Source organism: Corapipo altera, unplaced genomic scaffold (assembly GCF_003945725.1).
Source record: "Corapipo altera isolate COAL_440 unplaced genomic scaffold, ASM394572v1 2b, whole genome shotgun sequence".
Classification (NCBI taxonomy): Eukaryota; Metazoa; Chordata; class Aves; order Passeriformes; family Pipridae; genus Corapipo; species Corapipo altera.
The window spans coordinates 9,448,677-9,474,504 of NW_020884874.1; the positions used below are offsets into that span (position 1 = coordinate 9,448,677).

General features: G+C 37.1%; 1 protein-coding gene across 3 annotated transcripts in view; it reads right to left on the reverse strand.

Moving 5' to 3' along the window:
* The window catches only part of CDK19 (cyclin dependent kinase 19), a 116,928-nt gene that overhangs the window by 80,503 nt on the left and 10,597 nt on the right, over positions 1-25,828 (reverse strand). For 2 of the 3 annotated variants that reach the window (XM_027633946.1, XM_027633945.1), the window contains exon 2: positions 19,708-19,783. The exons of the other annotated variant lie outside the window; for it this stretch is intronic. In XM_027633946.1, the coding sequence (XP_027489747.1) occupies positions 19,708-19,783 (76 nt within the window). The remainder of the gene's footprint in view (positions 1-19,707; positions 19,784-25,828) is intronic. 3 annotated transcript variants of the gene reach the window in all.

A 25,828-nucleotide genomic window follows, 5' to 3' on the forward strand; every position in this document is an offset into this window, starting at 1 on the left:
CTATGAGAAGGATTAAGAAAGTATTTATTCTATAAATATTTTCATTTCAGGAGCTGAAAATGGTCTGGTATTGCTAAATAACATTATTATTCTGAAACAAAAGCTTGGCAAAAGACTTTTCTTAAGTATTACATTTCAATAAAGGAATAGAAACTAGGATAACTGCATTTTTAATTCTTGAGGTTCCCAACAATAGAAAATTAAGTAATTTTGGCATTTTTCTTGAAGAACACGGGCAGAAATACACATATAAGGATTCTTTCTATTTCTTATTTACCAATATGATGTACCATAGCACAGACTTTTAAGTACAAAAAAAGAACTACTGTAAAATTACTTACACAATAAGAAATTTTTAATACAACTATATAAGGAAACTCTGACATTAAGACCACAAAAATCAACTTACTTCCAGTGTACATATTAAATATATATTTTTTCCATATCTTTTCTATAAAATACATCTGAATTATTATTGAATTTATGCATCTTCCTAAAGGAAACCTTATTTCCTTTAGGACAATTGAACTCTATACTCTCTCTTCTGTCAAAGGCAGCTCCATAGCCAGTTTTGGTCAGTCTGACAGAGACTTAACAACAACCATTTTCCTCCCAATCAAAAGGTATAGATAAATTAAAGCTTTGTCTCTCTCAGACATTTTTCTCCTTATTTGGCTTAAAAGAAAATAAAAGAACATTCATCCCACTCAGATAACTCCAACTACATTGAAAACATCTATAGAAAATAACCTGCTAAAAAGCAGTTGGAAATGTTTGTAATTTCTGAAGATTTTAAGATTCCCTGAATTTGCTTTTTGGTTGCCTAGAAATTTTTTCTGTTACTGAGAAGATAAAGAAATTTCCCAACAAACTAACAAATGCTCTTAAAACTAAAGTTATATTAAAGCATTAGAACGGGGCAGAGGGGACACAACATACCACTTCGCTAATATCCCTTTAAAATTCAGAAGTAGCATCACATAATTCCACAGATTTACACATTCTGTCTGGGTTTTTAAACTGCAACTAGTTTTCTCTTACCGGGCTTATTCTAACATTTCCACACTTTTCTGATTTCCTGGCAACCAGTTATCACCTTGCTCTTGCACTGTATCTCACAGTGAATAAACACTGATGGCAACTGAGGTTTTCCAAAAGCCCTGCAGAAGGGCAAATAATGAGATTAGACACCAATTCTGATCAAACATCCATTTTTCAAAGTAGATATTCCTCTCAAGAAGACTTCAGAATGATAAATGGTATATGAACCAGAGTAAGAGGAACAAAGTTTTAGTAAAGAATGGCCAAGAAGTATGTTTTTCCAACCTCAACATAATTAATTATGGCACCATAGTGATGAAACTCTCAAGAAGTAATATTTCTAACCTATGCAAAATATTGGATAGGGATTACAATGCTATCCCAAAAACATATTTTTACAGCCTATTTTTCCCCTTTAGTTTTGTAGTCTACTTATTGATTCATCTTCTTAACTAACTTTTTGATTTATTTTATTATTAAAGTAATTTTTCATTTTTGTGACAGTCTGCCATTTTCCACAGTCTATACATTACAAACTACACAACACAAATTATAAGTTATTTGAAGTTACCATTAAATTAAATACTAGATCTTGAAAAAAACATCCACCCAACAACTTCTTGCACCCAAACAGTGACAATGACCAACCAGCCTTCCAACTTGGTAAATATGTCTACTGGACTGAGAAAAGTGCAATTCCGTGCCTCTGCTTTTGCTACTGAAGTTCTCTATCCTGTGATATGAAAATTTCCTGCATTTGCTTCCATGCAGACCCAGAGCACATGGAATCAACTGGGTTGGAAAAGACCTGCAAGATCTTCAAGTCCAACCATTGATCCAATACCACCCTGGTTACTAGACCATGGCACTAAGTGCCAAATCCAGTCTCATTTTAAAAACCTCCAGGGCTGGTTAATCCACCACCTCCCTGGATTCCAAGGTCTCATTTCAAGGTCTGATTACTCTCTCTGTAAAAAATTACTCTCTCTGCTAAAAATTTTTTCCTAATATCCAACCTAAACCTCCCCTGGCAGAGCTTAAGACCGTGCCCTCTTGTCCTGCAAAATTCAACTGGTAAGGGGTTCTCTCCGATGATACATAACAGATTTGGCTCTGTAACAAATCTGCCAGCATGTCCTCTCAATCTGATGGCTCAATAACCAAAGCACTCCCACCAACGGCAAACTGGCTTCAGTCCACCCCACTGCTCTGACCTGCTGAGCATGAGGGCCGTGGTACCTGAAAAGACACAGCTCAAGTACTTCAGGATAATATTCCACATAAATAGAAGTGACTCCTTACAACCTAGGAAGGTATTCCAGTCCTAAAAACAGCAAAGAAATGCTGTATACATCATGGAACTTCAAGCCTACGTAGTTTCTCAAGTGGTCATGCTCAATGTTACCAATCCAACTTCAGAATTCAAATCTACCCCTGCTTTGTAAAGGACTTGGTGTACTATTCAAGGTCCAGTATGCTGCTGCTGAGTACTGTCACATCTAAGTCCTCAACTTGCAGACAATTATTTCTCCAATATAAAAATACATGGGAATATAAATCAGGTGTTATCATTAGGCAACAGTTCAACAACAATTTATCATTTCCAATAGCATATTAAAAAAGCACTCTTCTGATATGACAAAGTATTAATCCAACACTCTCCTGTGATTCAAAACTGTTTGGGAAAAAAAAAAAAAAAATCAATGGCAGCTTAACTTTATACCCAGTGGTTGTATGAGAGATGAGCATAAAGCCAGCATTAAGTCCATGCTCTGAGAAGAAATTAAGTCAGGTGCCTATGCCCTAATCTGGACCAAACACTAAAGACTCATCCAGCAACACAATAGCAATCTCCAGTCAGGATACAATTCTGTTAGGTACACCATTTCCATGACGCTGAATCACAGAAATAGCAGATTTTTCACAGAGGAATAACACAATCTTGTAGATCATGTCAAGTTTTCAGCAACACTACTATGTGACATAATTAGCACTTCAGGATTAAAAAAAGATTACCTTCATATAGTTAGAGAGGGGGAAAAAAAATAAATTTTAAAAAATCCTCTAATGATTATTCTTCACATATACTCCAGTGGGATGCAGGCATTTAGATACATAATTTATAGTTCAAGTCTTCTTTAAATAGAAAATTAAATCAAATCAGAGGTATGAATTCAAAACATATTAAACACATTAAACCTCTGTTCCTTATGAGAATCAAACAAAAGCTGCTTTAGTTTTAAATGACAGTATCCATTAAAATTTGATGCACTTCAACTGATGTGCTTAAATGTCTTACTTCTACCTAAACAAGATAATAGACAAGCCTACAGTTGCAAGTACAATACCCTGCTCCTCCTGTAGACAGGAGGAGAGAATGTATTATTTTTGGTTCTTAACTTCCTTTCATTAACTTGGGTCTGTCTAAAATACCAAAAGTTTTGCACACAGTTTTAACATCAGGTTTCTTGTATACTGTTTCCAGATCAGATTAATTTAAGAATATTACTCTTTCAAAGTTTTAACTCAAGAATTATTTCTATAATTAGGCTGTTGACAGTTATTTACAACAAAATCAGCATTTCACTCTGGAAGCACAACACTAGAATGCTCTAAGTGGTCATTAACACAATTACCTGTTAAATTTGTTCTGCTTTTGCTTGTAGGTTTTCACTTTTTACCCATATTTTCTGTAACCTTTAGCCACACGTTAGACAAACCTAATGCATGAAGCAAGCTAAAACAAGATGTTCATTGGCAGTCTCCCAAGTCATTAAACACCTACCAAAAGATTCCTCTCATACTCTCAGGATCAGACTGCAACTGGATAAAAAAAAGTCAGCTTGTAATCTAAAGCCTGCTATTTCCTCATTCTTCTATTATATATGAAAAATTCTTCAATGAGACAATGAATGCAGCAAAATCAGTATTTCCCTCAATAAGGAGGGATACAGTTCAGGAAGGCTCGAAAAGGTGGCTTAATGAAATTTAAAAATTTGGTGAGCAAAGAGATAAAAATAGAAACAAGGTATGGTAAATATGCTCTTATGGCAACTCATAAGGACTCAGAACAATATGAATTTTGTAAGAGAGCTTTTGAAACAATAGTAGCTAATAAGATGAAGAAACTAGTAACTGGTTAATATTTACTAACATAAGAGATTAAGCACATGACATTCTGCATTTATCTTCCACTGAATATTACCTTTCTCTAAAGCAACTTCTACTGCAAGCACATGGGTAGTGAACTGAATTTTTGCCCAAGGCAGCAAAAGCCATTCGGTTCTGAAAACAGTGTAACACAAACACTCAGGATAGAGTTTCTTCCTGAGAACTGAGTGCAGACACTGTCACAGATATGCAGAAATGAGTAACTGAAAGTCACTCTCCAGACCTGCAACAGAACTCTTCCAGTATTTCATTAAGCATGCAATTAGGAGCAGCACATAACATTTTTATAATCCCACTCAAAATGACAGTTCACTTATGTGCATCTATCAACTCAGTCCGTGATTTTGGACCTCCCACATCTTCCTTCAGCTTCTCTCTCTTCCAAACCACAGATTCCCAGGCTATTTTGTCTCTGTTTATAAGGAAGTAGTTTGTATCCCCAACTTTCTTGATTCCCCTTCTCTTTATCTTTTCTAGTGCTACTGTATCCTTTTAGAGGTGGAAAGAGATCAGCACAGCACAAAGACACTCAACATCTGAACACACCAGGGATTTATTTGGTTGACCGAGTCTGGTATGCTCTCAGGTCTTGACTTTAGAAACTCACTTGAAAGTCATTCCAGTGACTTTGAATTTGCTTTTTTGTGTGCTCTTAAACTTGGAGAGCTTATCAGAAGAAGAGTGACAAAGATTCAAAGATTCTCACTCTACCCTCAACCCATACTAAAGCAATGATTATTCAAGAAGCCATCACTGTGAACAGGCAGGGTAGTTTCTCTCCCATTTCTACTACATTAAAATTCAACGCTGATAAATGTAAACATAATTTTATTACACAAGCTGCCCAGTATTATGAGATCTTTTGCACTTCTGCACAGGTTAGCAAAGAAACAAAGCCAGGCTAAGCAATTTTTTATCATCAAACTGCCATCTAATGCTTCACTTTCCCTTGGGGAAAAAAAAATGTTATTTGAGCATACTCTGTAGGAAGAACTTTAGAGCTGTTAAATGATGCAGGTCAGAGCTCTGGCACTAAAACAAAGGAGAAAGTTTCCCTCATTTTTCTCTTGCTTAGCTCAGTCCTGAGGAGAAGGACGACTTCTTCTAGGGTAATGGACATGAAACTTACTACAGAAAGAGGAGTAGCAGGAAGAAGACGAAGAAAAACCAGTCAGAAGAACCATCCCAGGGAGAAACACCATGAACAGGAGGAATGGCAGAGCTGGAATCAGAAGTGAGCAGATACATGAGACCTTGGAGAAAGACCCTAGACCATGGGACAAGGATACATGGACTACAGTAGTACATCAGAGGTGAGGAATGCAACTGGATGTGGAAACAGCAGGGAAGAGGAGAAAAAAAGCAGAGGACACTAGCAAAGCAGAAGAGCGGCAAAAATGGTGTTGGTGATGTGAGGACCGGAAAACAAACAAAAAAAAAAGATTATAAAAAGGAATGAACTATGTAGGAAAAACAAGACTGAGGCAAAGAGTAGTGGAAGGGAAAGCAAAAGGCAAATACCGAAAGTGTAAAGGGGGGAGAGACACACAGAAATGTGTGCAATTCAGCAAACACCTCTCCTAACCTTGGCACAAAGTCCAGAGGCCCAGCAACCCAACCTTGGCACAAAGTCCAGAAGCCCACCAACCCTCTGGCAAAAGTGTCCTCTTGTTCTCTTCTTTTAAGCACTAGTTCCCATGACAGTGAGGTTACTCAGGATGGCAGGTTGTGTTGTGAGCAGAAGGTCAGAAAGAAGCAGAAAAAAGTGAGACATAAGGCAAAGGAACCACTGCAGGGAAAAGAAGCAGCATAAGAAAGGAGCTTCTATTTCCAAGGATAGAAAATGGAAAAATATATAGTACTTGTCAAATTCTTTTATCCTTTGAGCATGACCTCCGGGAATAAAATCAGTCAGAATGATTTGTACGAAAAGGAATAGCAGAAGAAGAGGAGAGCTCACTGTGTGTGTCAAGGGAGGTGAAAAGAACCTGAGACTGGCAATATGTGATATAATTAAACTGTAAAAATGGAGAAAACTCTCATGAAAGTAGCTGAAAAATCTGCAGAAGCTAAGATTGTATTATAAGCACTCTAGAATACAAAAGAAGCAGTAAAAGTAGTAAATATTGCTGCTGACAGATCCTGTGATAAAATAGGGAAACAAGGAGAATCAAAAAGTGTATCAAGAAGAAAAGCAAGCAGGAATGGAGTCACAAATGAGAAGTCACAAATATTTACACAGTAGGTATCATAAGGAAGTCTGAGCAACAGAATATGAAGGATACTATACAAAGGATAAACCATATAATAAAGAAAAGGTTTGGAATAGAAATTAGAGACAACACTGACTGAAAAGGACAATGAAAGAGCATACCTAATAGTGAACATAAACACTGAAGCAGTATTGTTCCTAACTGAAGAGGCAAAGATAAGCTAATACATGCAGCTAAGTGACTGGATGCATTATCTGCATTAAATTACTGAAAACTGACACAGAACAGTTTACAGAAAGTGAGCCCGGAGCCAGAGTCAGAGGAAGGATAACAAGTAAAAGATTACAAGTTACATGCAAGTAGCCTGGTACAAAGGATTAAAAAACCCCAGAAACAATATTTTTTTTCCTCCTCGGACTGCAAATGTTTTACAATGGTTATTGAAATAACTGAATGTAGTAAGACATTTTGTTCCAATCAACATGTCACTACTATACAATAGGATAACTCAGCCAAATAATCCAAAAAGTGCAACATGCACTTTGTTTCCACTCATTATGACATTTTCCACAGTTAGATAAAAATCAAAACAGCATGTCCTTTATCAGAGCCGATAAAAAGAGAGTAGGTCAAGGATTCTTCCTTTATCCTATTACTGCCAAGACAAAACCCATGTTTTTGCAATGCCTTACCTAAAAAACAGAATATTTGCCTTTTATATTTGGCAAGAACCATGGAAAAGTTCAGGCAATGGGCCAGATCTTTTGTCTAAAATGCATAATGCTATGGCTTAGCTTTGCTAAGGACTCACAAACAGTGCCCTGAGAACCTGGTCCCAGTGTTCTCTTTTCTTATTTAATACCCAACATCAGATTTTACCCCAAAGGTATAAACACGGATTTGCACTCACACCTCCCCCTAGATCTCTCTATAAAAGACAAGAACACATCCGATGCTGTAAGGACTACAGTAATCTTCCAGGTTGACAAAGCTACATCCATGAAAACAATAAACACTTTAATTTATACATGAGACTACTTTAGCACAAAGTTTCATAAAAACAAGGCACGCTGCCTTTGAGTGCTGCAGTGGGAGAGCTCAGGCACTCCTTGTTCCATGTTGTCCCCCCTTCAGTTCTACTCCCTTTCTTGCCACTGTCACCACCACACAAGTTATGTCCCCATTTAAGCAGCACATAGGAGGGTTTCACACATACACTTGTCTGTATGGCTTCCTTTTTGCCCCAGCTTCTTATGGCACAGTCCCTATCCGAGTTGCTGTGCCTGGATTGTGCCACTGAAAAAAAGAAATCTTAGATTTACATGACAGAAAAGCCCCTCAGTGTCTTATTCCATTGAAAGCATCCTTTTACCCTATTGCCTTCAGATTTTTAGGTATTTTAAATAAACAAAACAAATTAATATGATGTGACACAGATGTGATGGAGCAATGGGACTCGATCACGAGAGACACTACAAATATCAGATAAAAATACTGAAAGATATAGAAGAAAATGCAGTGATAAATGAAAGCTTGAAAAGACACACTGATGAGTGAGTGTTATTTTATAATATTTTTAAATAAATATTTTTTTAAAACCTCATTCAGGAAAAGCTATCCAATGAAGATTCCTGCCTTTAAATTTTCTTTACTATTCATAGCATATGAATTGCAACAACAAAGCAATTAGTTTAAATACTGCCAATATTCTCACTGGTGATAATTGGTTGCTTCTTGCAGGAACATCTGTTCCATCTTTCTTAAGAAATGAAGTACAGACCCTGTTACCTAGACAACAGAATCCTTCCGAGCACCATGCACTATAAAAGGGCAATATCAACCTAAACCACACTGCATATTCACTCTCCCCACCACTCCCTTACCACGGCTAATGCAACTGAATGCTGTGACTTTTTAACATTAAGCCCACATTTATTAGATCACATATACTGAAGCCAACTTCCATATGCATTAAAGGCAATGGCTGTGTTACTGTCCTTCAGCCAAGCAACAGTCACTCTGAGGCTTTGTATTCAGCCAGTTTCCACCACTGCCAAGCTGTCAAGCTGAAAATGCTGCTGCTTACGGTTACTCTGAGACCAAGTCCCATCAAATCTAGAAATCCCCTTGAATGTGGTGCAGACAGAGTCACCTTCACTGCCATCCCCCTGGATTACTGGAATTATTCAAGCACCAGAAGGACTCATCCCTTACTGGCATTCGCTAGTGTCCTCCAGCCAAATTTAGGAGAGAAGCAGCAGATCAAACTTCGAAGATGCCTTTTGTTGCCTTAGCAAACTCATCAGAGTTTTATAAATATTGATAAAATATTAACAACAACGAAGCGCACCAAATGACAAATTCTTTTGTGTGCCTCATCAAGATGGATGGATTTATTTTTTTTCCCCTGTGTGCATGTGATGGAGAACCAATGAACACAGAAGCCAAAATCATAGAATCTTTATGGTTGGAGAGAGGCACGTAGTGACAGGACAAGGGGGAATGGCTTTAAAAAGACAGAGGGTGGGGTTAGACTAGACATAAGGAAGAAATTCTTTACTGTGAGCATGGTGAGGCATTGGAAAATCTTGCATAGAGCAGCCGTGCTGCCCCATCCCTGGAAGTGTTCAAGGCCAGGTTGGATGGGGCTCTGAGCAACCTGGTCTAGTGGAAGGTGTCTCTGAACATGGCAGAGGGGTTGGAACTAGATGATCTCTAATTTCCCTTCCAACCCAAACCATTCTGATTGTATGAAAATAATCCCATTGAGACAGGACTACAGATCTGTTTTCCAGGCCCATTTGTGTCGAAAAAGAAAACATGAATTCTAGATGTACTGAAGATGATAAATAAAAGCTTGGAAATGGCCTGGACTTGAGATGCCCAGAAGTAGCAAAAATTAAATAATACATCTGGCCTTAAACTGAAAATCTGAACAATTGAGATAGCTGAAAATGATTAAAATGTAAAATCACAGCAGAATTACTTATTTTGACTGCAAGGCTTTGAGCAAAGTTCAGTGAATTTCAGATGTGAAACAGTACAAAAGACAATTTAGTAACAATAAAGTATTTTTTGGCCCACAAGTATAATAAATACTTAAGAGACAGACTGTAAAGATGCAAGATCACCCATTCTCAGAAAAAAAAGAAAGACTAAATAAAACCTACGCAAGAACAAAATCACTAATACATAACAAATATAACATGTCAAAAAAGAAGAAATAACTATTAGTCTGAAGTGCAAAGATACTAAGGCAAATGAGGATACTGAACAAACCTTGGAGTTTTACCAGAGAGAAACCATTAATTGCAGTAATAAGAAGCTTTTTTAGGGTAGAAACTTAGAGAAGTCAAACCAAAATGGATTCAAGACACAGTTAGCGGACAGGAAAACACTATACTGCTTGTAAATATTAAAGGCATCTGGAGATAAAGGAAAGCAAGGGAAATAGTACAAAAGGCAACTGAGGTAAAAAAGAAACTAAAGTAATCTAATAAGCAAGTGAAAATATGGAAAGACAATGACAGTTGAGAAACAAACTCTGTAGGGGCCGTGGGATAGAATAAGTTCATTAGCACAGAAGGAAAAGGCAGAGACTTTCTCAAACGTCTTCAAGAACTGGCAGTATATTTCATAACTATTTGATAACTGCCTCCAATCAAAATTATTCTACTGATAGCTTTTTTCAATATGCTGTTTGCATATTCAGAAAACTAATAACTTTTTCCAAAAGTATAGCCAGTCTGAAGTACATTAACTTCAGCATGCTCAGGTAGCTGCATACAATAAAGCTCAAGGTCAAGTATACCCATGGCATATACTTACACCCACAATTTTGTATATACACTACATACAGGCAACAGGTTTCAGGAAGCATCCTGACACTGCTGGTGACATAGGAAGAATGAACATGATGCTCCTTCTACAAGGCAGAAACATTCTGCCAATCAGATGGCCAAATGGAGCCAAGAACATGACTATGATGCTCACACCTTCTTACCAAAATGCAAACTAAGCAACAACCTCACACTGTAGGTCTATGGGCAAGATACATCACAGAATCAAAGAGATCAGGCTATCTACTTAGTCACTACTGGACTGTTAACTACAGTTTAGAGACAGAAAAGTTCCTTGCATCTTAAAACCCCCATACAATAACATCTCAAGTCAACATAGAGACGAGACAAATCTCAATAAGATACAGCAGAAACTGTATTTAAACAGAGCTACTTTCCAGCTTACCACAGAAAAAGACACAGAGGTTCACAAGAAAACACCACACTGAAACTGCTAACATAATGAAATTCAATTAAGTGAATAAAGTTCTAGTCAAAGGTAAGGTGACATTTTGCCTTCAAATAACAAAGCTGACTAAAACTTGCACACAAAAACTTGCAGAGTAAAATATAACTGCAGACTAAAAACACTATCCACTTATCCATATACAGGGCTGAAAACAATGCCAGATAATGGAATGAAAAAAGCAATATTTGCTCAAATTCCTAGAATTTTCTTCCCACTGATATTCAATTTTCAATCCAGCCATCTCTGTTCTGTATTAATTTATCTATTTTAGGCACTACTAATAACATTTCATTTCTGCCTCACAGACTGCCTGTGCACCAAGAAGTCTCAAGCAGCTTGCGGATGAGGAACACTGCAGAGACTCATAAGAATGACATTGTGTTGGGAGAAGTCTCTGACCCACAAACCCTCATTCTTACAAAACATCCTCCCTGACATCCACTGGGAAGGCAACACAGCGGGGCACAAGGAACCTAGTTAACTTTTGGAGGCTATCACAAACAATTTCTTGATATACACACTGGAAGGGCGAATAATGGTAGCACCCAGCTGTTCTATAATAATTCTAAAACAAGAATTATTTGCAGATGTGACAATCAAAGGCAGCTTTGGCTGTAGCAACCATTAGCTAGTACACTTGAAGATATTCAGCATGGAGAAAAGAAGGCTCCAGGGAGATCTCTCTCCAGTGGCCTTCCAGTACTTAAATGGAGCTCATAAAAAAGGAGGAGAGGGACTTTTTACACAAGCAGATAGTGATAGCACAAGGGGGAACAATTTTAAACTAAAAGAGGAGAGATTTTTCTTAGATTAGATGTCAGGAAGGAATTCTTTACTGTGAGGGTGGTGAGACACTGGAACAGGTTGCCCAGAGAGGTCATGGATGCCCCATCCCTCAAAGTGTTCAAGGCCAGGGTGGATGGGGTCCCAAGTAACCTGATCTAGTGGGTGGCATCACTGCCTATGGTGAGGAAGATGGAACTAGATGATCTTTGACGTCCCCCTCCAACCCAAGCCATTCTATTATTCTTCGATTATAAGATCCTGAGTGAAGAAGGCAAGTAGCAGAGCACAGACCTGGAACTTTAGGAGAGCAGACTTCAGTTTATTGAAGGAACTGGTAGACAGCCACAGGAACCAGCTCTGAAGAGCAAAGGAGCTCAGGAAAACTGGCAGGTCTATTAAAATATACAAGTAGGAAACCTGCTTGGCTAAGCAGATTGTCAGAGCTTAAATGCAAGTATACAGAGGGGTGCAAATAGGGACAGGTTACACGGGAGGAGTTTAAAGACATTGCCCAGGCATGTAGGGATGGTGTCACGAGAGCTGAAGCTCACCTTGATTTGACACTTGCAAGGAATTCTGAGGGCGACAAGAGCTTCTGCTACTACATTGGTTGTGAAAGGCTGAACAAGAAAATGTGAGCCTGTTGCTGAATTAAGTGGGCAATTTAGTAACAGAATTTGAAGACTGAAGTCCCAACTTAAAAGAATCCATCACCTAAAAACCCATGCCATCACCTCTCAGTCTGAGGCATCAAAAATAGTCAATGTAATGTTAAATTAGAGAAAGACACATTCTAGTTATGTGAAATGAATATATCATTCAAACAATTTTACAACTCCACACAGAAGAAACTGAAAACATGTAGAAACTAATTTTAATTGACAACAGGGAAAGCACAAATGGAGGAACATAAGGAAAATATTCAGTGCTAAAGAAAGTATGAGAAACAGAAGAGAAAAATAAAAGTTTATAACACAAATTCAGAAAAGAACCCAAAATTTACAAAACATTCCAACAGAAGCTTTAAAACGTGTGAGCATATATGTTCATTTGTGCATATACAAACACAAGCAATCTTGAAGTAAGTATTTAAGTTTTGCAGATAAATATTTCAAAAAGTCTTCTCTGCATTATCTGCAATTCTGTTGTTCTTCAACTGAGTGATAAAGTAGCTATCTGCTTTCAGTGCATTGCTGTCTACAGCTTAACCTGAAGAGGTCTGGCTTTGTTTTTTTTTCATTTCTGTTAAAGGCATTGTCAGTTGGTTTTGCACTTTTATGCTCTCAGAATATTCAGAATCTGAAGCAAACAACAAATTCAAGGCAAAGAAAAATTGAATCTAAATAGCACTGAACACCCATTTTTCCCTAGTCAGCTGCACTGGGCATGTAGATTATATCCTAACTGATGCCAAGTATCAAATTCATAGAGAAGTTTCTTTGGTTCATATCATGCTAGACTGCAGTAAAGGCTTTTCTTTTCTGTTTAACATACTTGCCGTCGGTATGTTGATATTGCTCTCCCGCTTTGAGCAGAGATACAACTTCAAGCAAAGTACCCTCTGTATGAAAAGAAATAAAGTTTTTAATTCTGCATTTAGATATCTAAAAGCAGTGTTTCTCTTTTCCTTTCTTCTTTGCATGCTTTTTTGCTGTTGCTAAGTTGCTGAAGGAGGTAGCTGTAGTTAGACAACAGAGCCGACCGGCCTCTTCAGATGATGCTCTACTTTTGTTACGATTACTTGATAAAAAATTGTACTTCAAGCTTCAAACTTTTTCATAAACACTACAGTGTATTTATGAGCTGATATAAAAGAAGTCAACTTCGTTGATTAAACAAAAATTGTTTTATTCCACATATTTATTACTTATGTAATACTTTCATTTAGTGAAGTTAATTGTTCTTTCAGGTACAATAAAATAAAAAAAGACAGAAAATGTCCACAGAATCCTTTTGACAAATAACCAAAGCAGGAATTTAAGTACTCCCTTACACAAAAAGCATTTAAATTACACAGATTATACAAGATTAAACTATGTAATGCAGAGAGCTCTTATTCTTTCTATGGAATGCAAAACATGAGTTGTCATGTAGCTGAAACAAAAACCTTTTTCCAGCTGATTCATACTTATAAAATCAAAATGCACAGGCATGTCTAGCCAACACATGCCTTAGCTCTCTAATAAAAATCCCTTCAAAAACACTTTTTTCACTTCTTTCACTACCTTCAGCTATTGAAAAGGGGAGTAGAGTTTCAAAGTTTCCACAAACAAATCTAACAATCTTTTCTAATTAGGTAGTAGAGAATTTATGGGAAGATTTTACGTGGCCAAATATTCTACTCACTTATTCTATCTTGGCAAGAGAAAAGAAGCCCTGACATTCAAAAGGAATCTCCTACAGCAAATGTACTCAGGGACACAGACTTTTTTAAAGCCTTTTTTTACTTAACCTTGCCTTCAACAAAGCCAGGAACCAAGGCCTACATGGGTCTACACAGCAGTAAGTACTACAAGCTGCTATGATAGTCAAGGCCAAAGAAAAGGTAGGTACAAGCAGACTTGTACCTACTATAAAAATCTATGCAACTTCATTAAAAGAGAACTGATGGCATTACAAATCTTCTGTTTTATTAATACTGAAAAGTTACCATCATTTCTGTACAGGTGATCTTTTCTGCATTCTTAAGAGATGCAGAGACGGGTCAAACAGGTTAGAAGGTCAGCCTGGTCCACAGTCTCAAATTAAGTAACTTCACGCTTAGCTCATTTGACTAAGTGGTTTCCAACCAGGGAGGTGAGAGCAGCTTGCAAATGACATGTAGCACCTGACAGAGGTAAAAGCATGTAAGCTTTACTAGCTCTACCAGCAAGGCACAACATGTCCCCTTGAATGTCCCTGCTGCCAGTAGCACCACAGAGAAACAAAGAGTAAAAGCATCAAGTGCTTCAAGATGGAGACATTAAATCTGGCTGACCTTCTCCACTCAGCTTCAGCGTCACACCACCACAGCTTCCCCAAACCTAAGAAGAGGGAAACACAACCCCAGAAGAGCTGTCCACATACAAAGGAAGGCCAAAGATAGCAGGAAGGCAGAAAAGAATATAAATACAGTGAGACAGAACCTTCTTCAAGAAAGCTGAGAAATGCAAAAAGGTTACAAAGACCTATCATTTAACCTGTAAGGCTTCTAAAACTTCGCCCACCCTCAGAAACTGAGGATGCCAAAATATTTGTACCCTCTAGCAGTTTGTAACATACACTGCATCAGTAGGCAAAAGGCCTGAGAATAATTTGTGCATTCTAAATTGTTCAAATAAGCTTTCAGCAACTCGTTTAACATTACAGTCTAAATTTATTTTAGCCTGTACTCATAGATGCAAGTATGAACACAAAGGTCAACTAATGCTCCCACTAGTGTCCCACAGCATACTGGCAACATTTAAAGGTCTCCCAGAAGGAGCAGCCTTCACTAAAAAGCAGTACACACAGGCACAGGATGTGGCAACTAAAATGGTTACAAGTCCCAGACCCAACATTCACGCAGGGCAAAACTGCAGCACTTAGGGCATTCTTTAAAAAAGGCTAGGTTAGCAATGCCGCTGGTTTTTGGCTCTACTTCTCCCGTTTAAATCATCTGCCACAGCCTAGTCTCATTTTCTTCCTCTACAGAAAAAAAAAAAATTATCTATAAAAATACCCTATTATAGAAAAATCAAATGAATTTTAGAATTAAGATTACTATTTGCAGAACAGATGCCTACAGTTGGTAATTTATCTTTGAAGAGGGGAAGTTCTCATTGGCAAGGGTGGGTAAAAAGCTGGAAGGGACCAGGAGCTGACCAAACAGCATCTAGGACCTAATTCAAGTCACTGGTTCACATGAAACCTTTAGTAGTAGTCATCTTTGTCTACAGGCTGTGTTAGTTTGTCTGCAAGAGTGTTATGGGTGACAGCCTCAGAAACCTCAGTAGAGTCGAGAAAAACTATCTACAGCATTCACCTCATCCACCATGCCAGGCATCTCATTGTAGAAGACTAACAGATTGGTTATGGATGATTTTCCCTTCGATTGGGCTGACTACGCCCAATCACTGTCTTGTCCTGCATGGATTTGGAAACCGTTTCCACCAGGATTTTCTTTATCACCCTCCCAGTGACTAAGATGTAGCTGATCAACTTGTAGTTCCCTTGATTCTCACTGGAAACAGGAGTGGCATTTGCTCTCTTCCATTCACTATTATCTTTCTAAGATAACTGAGGATGGTCTCAAAATGAAATCCAAGCAGCTGTCTCAGCACAGCTCATCAGGCGCCACAGCCTTGTGTATGTCCAGTTTGAACGATTCCTAACCCGGACCTCCTCCACCAAAGGTAAATCTTCCTTCAACTTTTTCTCTGGTCTCAAGAGCATGAGATTTCTGAAGCTGGCCTTACTGGTAAAGAATGAGGCAGAAGAAGTTATTGAGTACTTTGGCCTTTTCCATACCAATTGTACCCATTCAGCAGCAGGCTCATATTTTCCCCAGTCTTCCTTTTGATATTCATGTACTTGTAGAATCCTTTCTTGTTGCCCTTCAGGTCCCTTGCCAGACTCAACTCCACATCAGTCTTGGCTTTTCTAACCCCTATTCTTGCAAGATCAAACAGCAATTCTATACTTCTCTTGTATTACCAATCCCTGCTTCCAAAAGAAATTCCTGATTCCTTTTTATGTTCAAGTTCAATAAGGAGCTCCTTGTTCATCCATTCAGGCCTCCTGTTGCCCTTGCTGCTTTCCTACTTCTTGGGATGGAGCTTTCTTGAATCTGATCCTTGAATACCAACATGTTTTCCTGTATCCTCTTCTCTCCAGGGCTGTATCTCAACAGAATTCTTCCAAGATGAGGTTCAAGTCTGCTTTCATAAAGTTCGGGCTGTGATCCTGCTTTTTGACATGCTCCATTCACTTAGGATTCTGACCTGCATCATATCAGCTAAATAAGCCAGCAACAACAATTGCGCTGAAGTTCTTCCATGCTCAAGGACAGGCTACATATCCAGACATTTACTAAGTACTTAGTGAATGGCACTGATTAAGAAAAGGTTTATTATTTTTCTTTATTCTGAATTAGTTTTTCCCAAAATCCACAATTAGAAGTCTATAGTCTCTTGATGGTGAAAAGTAAAGTACTAGAATTAATTTGGATAATACTCTCACAGGAAGTGAAGCCTTTGGGACAAAAAATCTCAGATAAAGCTGTATTTCCCTGGTGTTTTTTTGATAAAGAAATACAAAATTCCATTACCATTAGCTGTTTGCAGACTTTTAAAGTTATAGCTATTTGTTCCTAACAGAACAAATGAAGATCAAACAAATACTTCACAGGAAAAAAACAGCCCTAACAAATAATACCACTCTGGTCTGCTGCTTCTGTCTTCACTTGTTCTAGAAAACCTACTTAGACAAGGTAAGGAGTAAAACATAAAATGCAAAAGCAGCATAACTGAATAAAAGTCTTCCTTTCCCCTAACCTCAAGTTCCAAAATGAGTTAATTCAAGTCTTGAGCTGAAAGAGATGTCACTTTCATTAAAAAAATAATCATCTAAAAATGAAATTCTATATTTCATAACTCTCATTCATATTTTACACCACTGTTCTTCAAAACATGCTGTTGCTTAAGCCAAGTAATAATCTGCCTCATAAAAGGAACATAGAAATAGTTGCCATTTTAGTTATCTTCAGAATAAACTTGAGTTACAGGGAACAAATTAGCTTTTTTTCCCCACACACGTCTTTTGATGTACAAGAATACCTTCTAGTACTTTCATATTCAAGACAACAGAATTGGTTGAAATACGGAATCCTTCAGCAAGTATCACCCTACAGTTGAAATAAAGTAAAAATCACTTGTCCCGGGAACTGCTGCCTAAATGATGTTTTCACTGCCATATGCCTTCTTTCAGGAAAAGCTCATGTGAATGGTGGTAAGAGAAGCTTCATGGTTCTCGAAGTCCTAAGGAAAGACAGACCAACTGAATTTGCAATGTCAGAAGAGAGGAGCCTTTTGTCTTAGGGAAAGTTAGCCAGTAGATATTATTTTGAATGTCTAAGAAATAGCACACGCAAAATGGTCTTGGACTGCAAAACTGAACACTTTTTAGTTCAGCAATATATTTCTTAAGCATATTGCAAAGTGTCTTCAGTTTACAGAATTATTAAAATATTCTGAACGCACACCGGTGTCCCTTTCATGTTCTCAGCTTCCAAGGTAGGGTTTGGGTTTGGGGTTGTTTTGCTGCTGGAGAGGGTAGGGGTGGGTTGAATGTCAAGAGAACTACTCACGACATTTTTTAAATGGCCTCTTTCCAGGCTGAAAATCTTTATTTAATCAGTTAACATTACCCTCTTTGTCACCTATCTAAGCCTTTAAATACAAGATAAGCTATTGATGCATTAATTAGAAATCTGCTTCTCTATATGGAAAATGCATTTGATTCTGGCTTGTTTCTATATGACAAAAAGTTTGTATTTATTTTTCAACTATTTCAGCGTTACCTTTTTCACATTTCTAATATTTGACCAACCTGAAATTTCACTGAGGCAAATGGTGATTTGCTCCATTAGCTCAGGTTACAGAGTTTCACAATAATGTCTGAAGAAGTAAAGTATAATCCAAGAATTACCAAATGAACCATTGAAAGTAATCAAATAACTTACACAAGAGAAATCAAAATTCACAGGCTGTACTGGGCTTTGTACAAAGTTTTACTAATTTTAAAAAATAGTTTAAAAAAAAAGAAAAACAAGACCAAAATAGTTATGTATCATCAGCTTTAAATAATTGGACACTCTCTACTTCCTTACATTGTTGTGTCCAGGTATGACAGAACCAGCTTCATACCACACCACTGTCATGACAACAGGAAAGTTTCCTTCAGACTATTCCATACATTATCTGCATAGGAGCACAATTAAAACAAAGAACAGCAATCCAAGAAACAAAAACCCCTCAATTCTGTCAAAACCGATTTTATAGCAGCAAGAATATAACCTAGTACTGATGTTAAAAGGGGATTTCTTATTTCCTCCAAAGGCAGAAATATCAGCAAGAAAGGTCACTGGGTAAATCCTGTGTAAAGTGACTGACGGCAATGCAGCCACCTCTGAAATCCACAAGTGACCTTGACCTTACAGTGATAAGCACTTTAAAAGGATAGCAGTTTTATCTGTTAAGTCTCTTCATACAGAATTATCGTGGACACTACACTGAACACAATACAGTGGTTTGTTCAGTTCATGGACATCATGCGTTTCTAATGCCTCAAATTGCATTGCACACCTGAATGCTGTGTTTCAATGTAACACTGCTAGATTATAAAAAGCTTTAGGCACAATCCTAACATACATTTCAACAGCTGGCAGCACAGCAACAACATTAAGACAAGGTAAATATTTAATCAAGCAAGTGAACTTCTTTTGCAATGCAACAAATTCTTGCAAAATTTTACTTGGTACCAGCATTTTGACAGTAATGCACATTTTCAGATATAAAATAAAACATTTAAAGATCAAATTCTACCTTCATATACAAACACTTAATTTTTATCAAATTTGAAGAAATGATAGGCAGTAATGTGTTTCAAAGTGCAAAATTTCTGAATCAATTTTTTCTCCTAAGACACATGTAATAAAAATACAATTAAAGTTGGTTTTTATTTTGCTATGACAATTCTCTGTACTTAGCAAAACAAATAAGAAATGAGGAGAACAAACTGTTCTCAGGTGCTAAAGAAGAACAAGCTGCCATTAGTCTGAAATAAATTACATTTTTAGCAAGTGGACTTGTAATGGTAGCTGTAATCTTTCAGAACCTTTTTCCTTCAAGTCATTTTAAAAATATTCCTTTTTAAAATAAGACTTCATTTAAAAGTTCACATTTATTTCCCTCTCAACATATCAAAGCAGAAGAAACAAATTATACCAGAAAGAGGCCCTACTATTACCCGGAAAGAACACTCCTTTCCACCAAAAAGAAAATTACGACTTAGAAAGCATTTTAAAAAAAGCTCACATCTGAATAAACTTTCATGCTTGCATACTTTATAGAAAACATTTAGATAATCTTTACGTTACTTAATGCGAGGAAAATAAAATATCTGTTGAGTAATAATGTCAGTAAAAATACTTTCATTTTTATACACTTACTGCAATCTCTCTACAGGCCGACATGGAAATCCCTGTACCTTCAATTTGCTTCAGTGCATACTCCTTTTCATCTTTTCTGTACACACACATACACAAAAAGAAAAAAAAAAGAGAAGAGTATGTTTAGCTCTAACTTATATTACACCCATCAATACAAGTTTAATGAAATATTTTAATTTCATCTGGATCAAGAAGCTGAAAAGCCAATCTGCTCTTATGCATAAATTATACTTTGATAATAAAAGCAAGTTTTCTTTTAACAAAGACTTTATAAATCCCAAACCAAAATTTCTGTGTAAAGAAACTTTGTTAACCTGTATCTATTTCTCTCTGAAAACAGAGATAATATCTGCAAATAACTGCAAATATATCTACAGAGAATTTTGGAGGAGTCTTCCTGAAATTCCAGGATAGTGCCTACTACTGTGAAAACACCACACTAGTATCCCATGCCTGGAAAATTCCCAAGCAGATAAAGTGTTCCACTGTGTTTTGGAATTCGGTGCAAGAATGATTTCTAAGGAAGCAAGACCAAGCATGTTTAGGCTACAGGCTTGAAGGGTCTCTTTTCCCCAGAGCCTTCTGCAGCTGAAACTAAAGGAATGGTTTACTTTAAGGTGATATAAATTATTTTGGAACTGGTAAAGATAAATACATTCTCATTCTGCACAGATAAGTTTTCTACAGAGAAATGGGAAGGTCGACAACTTACAACAAGCTTTGCAACTACCCCCAAAACATTCACCCATTCAGACATTCAGATGAAAATCTTAACAGCCAACATAAGATTGGACCCTCCTCTTCTAAAATAAACTTTTATTCATCTCTGAAAGTTGAAATGAAATAGCCTCATATCACAGTATTTTGAAACATAACTTACAAATCTGTACTTGGGGTAAGAGAGGGACACCACTCAAAACTTTTCCAGGCTAAAGAAAGCCTAAAAAGTTACCATTACTAAAATCAGGCCAAATACTGCATTAACAGCTCATGAGAGCTGTTCACTAAGTATTTCAAGAATACCTTCAGAGGCGGGTGTGTCTGCTTCCTAAGCAGAATTCACCAGGATCTACTGACACGATAATTCAGACTCCTTCTTTTTTCCCTGCTGAGCAGCTTTTTATTTTCATGAATTAGTCATTTAGAAGAGCTCAGCTCAAGATGCAGAACCAAGAAATGTGTAACTTCAGAGGTAATAAGAATCATACCTTATCAAAGAGAAATTGCTTTTGATTTCACTAATTAGTCCAAATTTTAAAGAGTAAATAATAACTGCCCATTCCCTCTTATACATGGTTTTGCCATCTACGCAGAAGATTTACATATGCTGCAAAATATTAACTCCATAACTGAGATCACTTACTGAGACTGTGAAGACAAGATTATATTGTCTGCAGAACCAAAACCATCTCTGGACATTTAAAATTGATCATGGCTTTTAAACTATGGTCACGTTAAAGCTATGCAGCACTGAACAATCCCATGCACAACTATCAGTTAGAATCCCAAGGCAATGTAGTCACTACAGCACTGCATCATATACTTCTTCTGGCACATCTGCTTAACTGGGCACAGGACCCCACTGATACAGTTACCCTTGAACTAGTTCTACAGATGCAAAGCATTGCATCCAGTTACTCAGACCTTCACAGATTGAAGGTCACTGTAGAGATCGGGGTTGGCACAAGCTGCCTTCAACAGCACTGCTCAGCACCACCGCCACTGCCAGCCTCTCATAGCTTGACAGGCAGCCACTCCAGGCAGGCTTTTAAGATGCAAACGAGAAATTACAAAAGATGTTAAAACAAAAAACAAAAAAAACTAAACAATCCAACAGCTTAAGGTATTATGGCATATGGAAAAAGAAGGCAGACTTACTGAGTTGATAGTTCTAGAACACTAGGTTTTGTGACCAATGAGCAAAAATAGGAATAGCTAAATACTTAGCTAAAATAAATAGGTGTCAAGGATAAAGAACTCCAAAGATACAATATTCTAGATCTGACAAAATTTATTAATTTTCTTTTTTTTACCAACAGCTCTGGAATCATAAACACAGCTTCCTTTAAATACCATTCACTTGCTCTTGCAGAAACACAAGGCTATATGAATGCTTTTCCAAAGTTAACTGTTCTTATTATGCAAACATAATAGCTGATTAAAGCACTTTCCAAAAGTGGTGTTTCAGCTAACAATATTTCCCATTCAGTAGTAATCTCAAGATATTTTGAGAAAGAAAGAAATATATTCAAAACTTCAATACCAAGTCAGCCAGTGCAATCTGATGAAACACCCAATTCTGGTTAATCAATAAAGTGTCCAAAAAAAAAAAAAAAAAACCAAAAACCATAGGTACTTTATTAGCCATTTGCCCACTTGTAAGAATTCAATAAATAATATCAAATGGTGTGTGTGATAGGTAAGTATACTGCTCACTCCCTAAAGACCTATTTTCTTATGAAACACTTGAGACAGGGAAGTTTTTCTATTTCATGTTGACTATACAAGAAAACTCTAGTGAACTCTGAACACGTTTCAAGAAATTATACAGCATTACACAACACGAAAGTTTTTATAAATCCGTTTCTGACAGATCCTATATCAATACACTTTTTTACCGGAGTGAAGCAAGCATGATGAAGTTTGAAAACCAAATCCAAACAACAACAAACCACATAGCTCCAGTCTGAGGCAAAAGACCAACCATGCTGGTAATAGCCAAGCAGAAGCAAGGTCTCTATAACCATTTTCACATGGTCCACAGAAACATTGGTTTGGGAACAGGTCAACTAACATGAAGGTCCTGCTGTGTGGGGGTTTGTCTGAGGGCGGGGAGCAAGTGACACAGACCAAGACCATAGACTACTCCGAGCAAAAAATATAGCAAAGGAGAACTGAAAGGGAACTCTGTACCTTAAAAGGCTGTGACTTAAATTTTATTAAGGCTTTTCAAAACTGATGCAGAACTTGCCTGATAAAACAAGTACCATGTCACACCACCACTAGGCTTCTCAACACTTCAAGTCCCCTTATCCAAAACTAGGGGTTAAACGTTAAAATCAACATGGCTTCTAGTTTCAGAAGCATTACGACTCATGCTATTTTAAAAGGGATTAACTTTTTATGAAAATGAAACTGCTGATATGAGATATTGCCCTCCTGAAAACTTCCCATCTCTGTATTTCAGGTTGCTGTAGGCAGCATCCAAATGCAAGGGTCCTCATGCATATCAGCAATTACTGAGAACATCCCTCCATTATAAAAACTTGGTCTTTGAGATTAAGCTTTTCTCCCTCACTAATAAATATCCAATTCTGCAATCCCTAAGGTTAATGTTAACATTTTAATTTGTACAATGCAAAGCAAAACCCTCTCCCTCTTCCCCCAGAAAACTGTACTCAGGGATTTATGTCCAGCTGCAGTATTCAAAATGGAAAATGAAAATATGATTACTACTTCTTCTGGGTAACACTTTCAGTTGCCATTTTCCAAATGCTTTGGAAAGAACAAAGTATCAAATTCACTTTAGAAGAATGCAGTTCAGAAGATTTAGAGTAATTACATTTCAAAGGAGTTAAACTGTCTTAACTATGGCAATTGTACTTCAGAGACCTCCCATCATATGAGAAACTACTTTACAAACAAGTCAGTGGAAAACTAGAAACAACTTGCCCAAGACCATAAGAAAAATAGGAGGATTTGAAAATAGTACATGGTTCAAACTATTGTTTTATCCCTATTACTCAAATTTTAAAACTTTCCATGATGGTTCCTCTTGAATTCACAAATAATTTAACATAAATCCAAACTTCAGAATTAATTATCCACATCAAGGAACTAGCTTGAAAGACTGCAATCACTCTGAAGCTACAACTGTGACTATCACATAAGTTAACACAGATATTATCATTACTGTATATACTAATAATAACTGTCTTAAATTAAGTGCACAATACCCTAATTAAATAATAATTAAAGTGCACATTTTCTTAAACAAAAAGGCGCACCATAAAAACATTCCAACACTTAGCTAAAAAAAAAAGTAATAGAAAACAACAACAATTCACCCTTGTGACAACGCTAATGGAATTTAAGCATTTGTGACTTTGTAGGACAAAGGCTGGGAACACTATGGAGTTCAGTGTCCTTCACAGTACTGCCTGGAACACAATGTCCATACAGGTATCTGGTTACGCTCTGATCACTTTGTTTAACTGCTGCTAGGCAGCATAAAGTTAATCACTCAGCAGCAGATCACAGTGAGCTGCAAACTTCCCCCCATCAAGAACAGGCAAAACCATGACACTGAAGCACAACTGGAAGCCAACTGAAAAACTCATCCGGAACATGGCAGCCAAGCCACTAAACTAATCATGTTCAGCACTGGTCACCTTTTGCAAGCTGCTCAGAGATTTAATCCTATACACAGCACATGACCATAGCCCTTTACAAAGGTAACAGTACCAAAAAATGTGTCTATGACTGACTGGAAAAAGGGACCAAAATCCTTCCCGAAAAGTGATGAATTCTTACGCTTTAGTGTTTTTTTATGCATATAGAAACAGTCATTAAGCCAAAAGAACTACTAGATCAAAAAAATTCCCATATGGTGTCACTGAGGTGCATGTTCAACAGACTAGGAAAGTAATTTTCTTTTACTATTATCCTCCAACCGTATCAAGCCTTATCCAGTCAGCAATTCAGCCAACTCCTTTTCATCCACACAGCAACCAGCCACAAACGGCAGAAGCTGTGAATCTGTAGGTTGATCTTAATTTATTTCCAGCCAACAGTATACATGCTGAACTTCAATGCATTTACATTAGTTCATTTTGAGAGACAGATAAGAAACTCAAAATATAAAACAGTTAGGATGGTAAGCAAAAATTTAAAAGAAATCCACCACCACATGAGTTTTTTTAAGGCACTGATAAGATTTTTCTGTTATTAAAAAAATATGCCTTTTCCCAGGTATGATTTCACTAGACTGGGAGTGAGGAGTAGAGGTCTCTTAATATCAATGTGAGAAGACTGGGGCTATTCCAGCACCATTACACATAAGCTAACTATATCCTCTTCCCTTTATTCCAGTAGTTTCTAATTCAGAAAATTGAAGGCAAATTTTTGTAGAATAGATACCTTCTAATTGTTAACAACAATTACAGACTACTTCACATTACAGTCATAGATAGATCTTTAAGATCTCTGTAATAACAGAGCACTGGAAATTTTACTAACCTTAACCTTACCAAAATTTAGCCTTTACCCTATAATAATAAAACTTTGAATTTGTACAGAAAGAGAGCACAACTTCAGTCACTGCCACCCTCACTCCAAATTTATTGATGAAGATTCACAGAGACCTCAATCAGCTGCAGGGTTGCTGCCATTGCTAAAATAAGACTGGCTCCAAAGTATCTTGAGTGACTGAGAACTGTGAATTTCATACAAGTAAATTTATGACAGATTGGGCTAAGTGGATTTGACAGCCTGTTTGTAAAGGTAAAAACTAAAGTCTTCCCATTAAATCTTGAAAGCTATAAAATTATTCTGCTGCTCCAGATAATTTCTTCCAGCGTTTGCTGTATTACAGCAGGGGATAGAGCTGTACCTGATTTTATTTCTTTACAGACAGGTTTGATTGCAGATAATGAACAGACTTAGGAAATACCTCCATTCCAGAAAGGATACTGCATGTGAGGAGTTGCTACCTTAAAACAAGGAACAGCAGCAGCAATGAGGAAAATACCTCTGAAATAAAGATGAATTATGTATCAAGGCCACAGACACAGGGTCCTTTAGATTATGCCAAAAAAGAATCTGCTGTTTGCTTCACAAAATCACATAAGAAGAATACTTGTAAATAGCATTAAATGTGAAGAACATTAGCTGTCTGGTTTTGGAGTTTTGTAACCATAGGTCCTGAAGTCAGGACTATACAGTCCAGCTTAACGTGCATTATGTCTCTTTCTCTGTAATGCTAAATCTGGCTAAATACTGCAACTTTATTTCTTTGTGATCTTTTTGGCAAGAACATATTTGTAACACCAGATGTAGATTTTTTTTCTAAATTCTTATAATATACTAGGTTCAGCTATAGCAGAATAAACAAAATTATCAA